Source organism: Carettochelys insculpta, chromosome 1 (assembly GCF_033958435.1).
Source record: "Carettochelys insculpta isolate YL-2023 chromosome 1, ASM3395843v1, whole genome shotgun sequence".
Taxonomy (NCBI): Eukaryota; Metazoa; Chordata; order Testudines; family Carettochelyidae; genus Carettochelys; species Carettochelys insculpta.
In genome coordinates, this window is record NC_134137.1 from 3,988,571 (window position 1) to 3,994,860 (window position 6,290).

The 6,290-nt window shown below is 45.6% G+C and overlaps 1 protein-coding gene across 1 annotated transcript; it reads right to left on the reverse strand.

Annotated features, from left to right (window-relative positions):
- Window positions 1-3,962: 3,962 nt before the first annotated feature.
- Window positions 3,963-4,910, reverse strand: LOC142002178 (olfactory receptor 52E4-like). The gene has a single exon (XM_074978069.1). The coding sequence runs from the start codon at window positions 4,908-4,910 to the stop codon at window positions 3,963-3,965; it is 948 nt and encodes a 315-aa protein (XP_074834170.1).
- Between the last annotated feature and the right edge of the window lie 1,380 nt (window positions 4,911-6,290).

Below are 6,290 nucleotides of genomic sequence, written 5' to 3' on the forward strand. Positions count from 1 at the left end.
GGAGTCTCCACGCTCCAGCTGGCCACTGCCATGGCAGACTCCTCTTTCAAAACAGGGGGCTATGGAGTGTCTACGTGTCTTCTTTTGAAAGAAAATTCTGAAAGGGGACACTCTTCCTAAGACGGGACTGGGGGAGGTATGTTGAAATCTGCACCGGATTCCTCCAAGTTCCTTTCAAAAAAACACATTGTACATTGAAAGAGGGCTGGAAATGTTGAATTTAGTTACATGTGGAGACACAGCTTTACAGCCCCCAGCTGTATCTGACCCCCCCCTGGAACCCTCGAGACCTCACTCCCTTTCCAGAGCTAAACTGGAACCCAGGAGTTCTGAGTCAGTCTCTCACCACAGATTTAATAGCAAGGAAAGAACATATATTAAATTTTTAAAAGTAACCAGTGTTCCTTAAGTGACTTACCACAAGATGTCAGGACATGTTAGTATTAGAGCTGAGTGGCTTAAATATTTCTTCAAATGTCTAGCTTGTATGTAACAATTAGATACAGGCCTCCTGTCCGATAATTGTGATATTATCGTCCAAAGCAATGTAGTGCTTTCTTGAGACTATGTAGACACTGGAATCATAATTAACTCCTCTCCCCCCACCCCACAACCCTCGAAAACCTGGAATGGCTCCCTTGGAGCTTTGGGGGTTGGTGGGGAACGTAGAGACCATCCAGCACATGACAGTAGGAGGGGAGGAGAGGAGTGAGGGACAGTGAGGTTTCTGTGGGAAGAGGCAGATGAGTGAGGAGGCCTTTGTAGAAGAGGGTGGCAAATGGTGGAACCCTGGTGGTCCAGCTACAAGCAGTAGGAAAGCTGTCAACGGCGTGATCCATACACAGACTGATTCCCCGGTTTGTCATGCTGACATCATGCAGGTAGGTCAGAAAAAGGGTGTAGGCTGCTGTGGGGACCAGCCTGGTTTGATGACAGCAACGTCCACTCCTACCTTCGCCGCGGCCCCTGGGGTTCATGCTGCAATAGGGTGAACTCCTACTTGGATAAGGAATCTGGAAGTTCTGGTTCTGGTTTTGTTATAGTACCCTGTAATGGGATGAGGCTTGCTGGGATTTGAGTCCCTGACAACCTTGTTGTCCTGGGTGCTGGGAGGGTGGAACTGAGTGTCTTGCTTGTAATTGCTCGGGGTGGAAGCCATTGCGTGCGAGGAAGCTCCAAGGTTAGGCTGGGCCCTTCTGTCCCATCCTCCCAGCCAAGCTGGTGCGGGTAGAGGTAACCGGCTGAATCTTTCTGGATTAGACCATAATTCCCATCTGCCTTCCTGTCTAATTGTTCTTTGTCTGAGTGTCAGCAAGGGATGGGGTGGGTCACGGATACCTCTGAGCGTGCACATACGGGCGTGGCCCAAGCAGCTACCCACTTCAAGTGGAAACACTACTTACAGCAGCGCATGCACTTGGGAGCCCCCACACTGACTGTTCCACACACCCTTCTCGTGGGAACCATTACTTTTAACTTTGCTTTCACTGCTCTCATATGCTGTTGTCAAGTCTGTTCCACAGGTGCACACTGTGTTGCCAGAAGAGCATCAACCACATCACTTGATTCCTACTAGCCTCGGCGTTCACAAAGGGGTCGCGGAGAGGAGTGTAGGGTGCGAGAAGAGTTTGTAACGGTCTCATGAGAGCAGATCGACCCCTCTGTGAATCCTCAGGAGAATCTAAACAGACCAGTCTGTGCAAGGTAAAAGCTGCAAACTAACTGCCATGGGAACAGCTGCAGAACAAGCCGCGCTTGCCAAGATTTCAAGGCTACGCTGGCAGTAGGCCACAAGAGATAGTGATAAGAAATGCATAGGCAATTTTAGGCAATCTTATGTTAATGAGCTCAGCTTTATCAGCTAGTGTTAGGAGGCCCGTTACAGAGCCTCTCCCCGAGCGAAGCTCCAACGCGCCGGGTTTTCCCCCACGGGTGACTGCGGCGTCTCCAGGGCTCCTGCCGCGGGTGTCACGTGCTTTCAATAAACCAAATATAGCACTCGCCTTCCGGGTGAAGCCTCTTCTCTGGGGAAACAGAGCCTGGTTGGCTACAAAGGGATTAATATCTTTCTGACTGTGCAGCAATTCATTGAAGGAGGTCCCAGGACCCTGACACCAGCCCACTTTTCACATAACACGATCCGAGACTCTGAGTACCAGAAGAAAACTTGATGTCATTTTATGAGTAACCTGTTCCATATGTATTTGGTCCTTGCCGTGCATATGATGGGATGCCATAAGGAGCGTCTTAATCCAAAGGATCTAAACAGGAATTTCTCTTCATTATGTGCATCCCATCCCTTCCTAGAAATGCTTCTTCCTGGATCTAACTGCACAGACATGTGCTTACCACAACATTTCTATGGTCCTATGTGGACCTTCTTCTTCAATAGGGAAGATGGACAAGAACATGACTAGCAGCTCACATTCTTGAATTCCTTTTCCCAGAAGGATAAAGGATTGTGAGGTTATTACTGTATCGATGGATGTTCCTTAAAAAATAGCTAACTTTCTCATGGTGAACAGACTAGCTCTTTGATCTGGAAGCCTGTACTGTTAGAGAAATACTAAAACAATGGTTACCTACTGTTGCGATAGCTGTAGATTAAACATTCAAAAGTTACACTCTCACAAACTCCCATGTCTTTAATAGCTCCCAGCACAAAAGTAGATTTTGCCACCCACCCAAATGGGAAACCAGCCATTTCCCAGCTCCCCAGCCTTGCATCCCTTCTGGAGTATAAACCCTGAATTACACCGTCTTGTGATGCATAGAGATCTTAAGAGAGCAGGCTCACTAAGTAATCCTTTTCCCCCTACACCCTCTTCCCTGCAATCCTGATGTAGGGAAACAATACACCTGCCCTTATTAAAAGAGTTTATATTAAAAAAAAAAGAACTTGGCTCATAAACTCACTGATTATGGTGCAAGATAAAATGGCTATTAGTTTCAGAATAATAGATTGTCAGTGATAATAAGTGATAGCAAACATATCAAAGCACGCTACCTGTGAAATGAGAGGAAATAACCATCTAACACTTAAACCAAATACATAGGATTGGAATCACCATTAAAGAACTGTGATGATACAACCAGGCTTACTGATTCCTGAGGAACAGGCTGCATTATGTTGCTGCCTGGGAACTCCAACCCACTTCAAAGTCCTTTCTCATCTTGAGCCTCTTTCAGTCATTGAGTTCTGTGGGAGCGAAGACAAGTGATGATGTCACTTGCTGTCAGAAAGCCTGGCCCTGTGAAGTTGGGGATCTAGCCCCGGTGGTCAAACATTCTCACTGGTTTTCATGTGCCCTCTGGGGAGGCTTCCTTCTGTAGACTTCCACAGTTAGAGGATTCTTCCCTGGAGGAGCATTGAGGATAGCACTCAACACCCAATGACTACTCCATTGTTGCCCCTGAAAGCCCATTCTGGGGCGTTTCCAGACTCATATCGTACCGGAGTAACTCACACATTGCGAGATTTCATAACTTAATGTACTATGAAGTAATTAAAATAAGGATAAGACTTTTAAAAGGATACATCACAAAGCATACTGTGCCCAGAAACATTACAACTACATCACACTCATAAACAGGGGATACTTTGGGGTCTAGCATCTCAGAGACACACCCTTGGGCCTGACATCGGGAGGGGAAGATATGAGCAATTAATTGTGTTACAGTCCTCAGAGAAAGAGATAGAGAAGGGGAGGGGCTTGATGTCAGAACTGGGTGGGAGGGCAGCAGCAGTCCAGAGACCAGCAATTGGAACAATAGCAGCCGAATGAATTGGAAATAGACAGATTCTCCCAGTTTGCAACATTGTCAGAGTACAGCATGACTAGGGAAGCATTTAACGTACCTTTCACTGAGCAGTAAGTGGTTCAGGAAAACAGGCCCAGAGCTACATTATCAGCAGCTGTACACGGAGCTTGCTCTGAAAGCCAGAGCGCCAGGAAGATACCTTAGGTCCTCTTCTGATTAAGGAGCAGGAGAAGACTGCCCCGGATTGGTTTGGTCCTCACCCCATAGATGATGGGGTGTAGCATTGGGGGCATGAGGAGGTACAGGTTGGCAATGAGAATGTGCAAGTGCAGGGGCACACTGTGACCAAACCGGTGGGTGAGGATGGAGAAGAGAGCTGGGATGTAAGAGGCTGAAAAGACACAGAGGTGGGAACCACAGGTCCAAAACGTTTTCAGGCGAGTGTCCTTTCCAGGGAGTACAAAGATGGCTCTGAGGATCTGGATGTAGGACACAGTAATAAAAAACACATCCAGACCAATGACATAAAATGCCAAAGCGAGGCTGTAGTAATTACTGACTTGGGTGTCAGCACAAGCCAGCTTCACCACAGCAATATGCTCACAGTACGAGTGGGGAATGATGTTAGATCTGCAATATGACCACTGTATTGCCAGGAGGGGATAGGGTAGTATGAGCACACTGCCTCGCAAAATAATGGCCAACCCAATCTTGGCCACTACATGGTTTGACAGGATGGTGGAATGTCTCAGGGGATCACAGATGGCCACGTAGCGATCAAAAGCCATGGCCACAAAGATCCCAGACTCCACCGTCGTGAAGCAGTGAATGAAGTACATCTGGGTGAGGCAGGAATGGAAATCGATCTCCCTGAAGTTGAACCAAAAGAGGCTCAGAGTTTTTGGCATGATGGTCGTAGACACGGCCAGGTCGCTGGCAGCCAGCATGCAGAGGAAATAGTACATAGGCTCATGAAGGCTCGTCTCCCTCTTCACGATGAACAGGATGGTGAAGTTGCCAAGGATGGCTATTATGTATATGGTGCAGAAGGGGATGGAGATCCAGACATGGGCCACCTCCAGGCCAGGAATCCCCAGCAGGATGAAGAAGGAGGGGTTGATGAAATGGGTTGTGTTGGAATCTGACATGGAGTATAACAGAAGGTCTCCTATTCTGCGGAACTATGATGTCTTTTTCATATAACATATATCCCCCGATGCTTAGTATGTGCCCAGACCTGAGGGTGATGGTCACAGTATGAATGCCTGAACGGAGAAACAATGTTAATATCACACTGTACTTGCACAGTGGTAAACTGTTCTCATGAAGGAAACAGATTAGCTGTTCTTCACACATTGAGAAAATATCATTAGTGAGAGAAAGGAACTATTAACAGCTCCCTTTACTGATGCCAAAGTCCATGTTTGATGGTGCTCCATGTGTCAATCATTCCCAATTAGTGCAGAGTTTGGAATACTATTAGGCACTAGCTGGAAATATGAGTGTGGTATTTATTAGTCATCATTGTGGCTTAATCAAATGAGCCCCAGTTCGAGATTACATCCTTAAGGGAGTTTCCTGTTCACCTAGTTGCTCAAAATCTGAGGGAAGGAAATATCCCAATTAGCACGCACCTCAGGGAAAAGACCTTGAGTCAATAAGATAATCTCAGTGGAAACACCTGATTTTCACAGTACTGGTCAAAGAGAGGCAATTTGTGCCTAATGAATGAGTTGGAAAAATAACCTGCCATGGATATGGACTTAGTTATAATCTCTCAGTCTGTCTGAAGGATGTAGCAGTTGCAAAGGGCATTTGGGGGACAGGCTAGGAGAATGAAGGAAGCTGCTATATTTACACAGACTAGGAAGTTAGGGAACACGTAGTTTAGAGGAGACACAAAGAAGAGGGCTTATGAGAGAGGAAAACAAAGTAAAGGATGGAACTGATTACATTCTAATCGGCAAACACAACAGTCCAACCAGTATTATCTAAAGACCCTTTGTGTTTCAAGAATGCTAATTCCCAAACACTGAACCTAATGATCATGAAAGGAGGTTTCAGAGAAACTATTTAATTGGGAATAAAGGTTGTGAGTTGTTAAAGAAGAGGTTATCATATCATCAAAAGTTCATGATCCCATCACCTAGAATGTGGATAACGCTGTCGAAACTGAAGTTCTGTTTGTAAAGTGAATGCAAAAATTAGGAGGAAAATAGAGTAACATAGAGCAAATAGGGGAAAGGAAAAACTAGATAGCAAGAAAAATAAATTGGAAGCTACAAACATTGGTAAGAGTTATTCAAGACAGTAGGAGACATTCCACTCTTGGAAGGGCTGTGTATCACATCAAATAAATTATGAAATATATTAAGAACAAAAGAAATGCAGAAAAATGACATGCCGGCTGTTCAAAGGAGATAGGAAATGTGTAGACAGTGAAGAAAGAATAGATGTGTTCAATTGATAGTTTGTTCTGCATTTGGAAAGAAGCAGTAGGAGATACAGATATCAACCAAGACAATGAA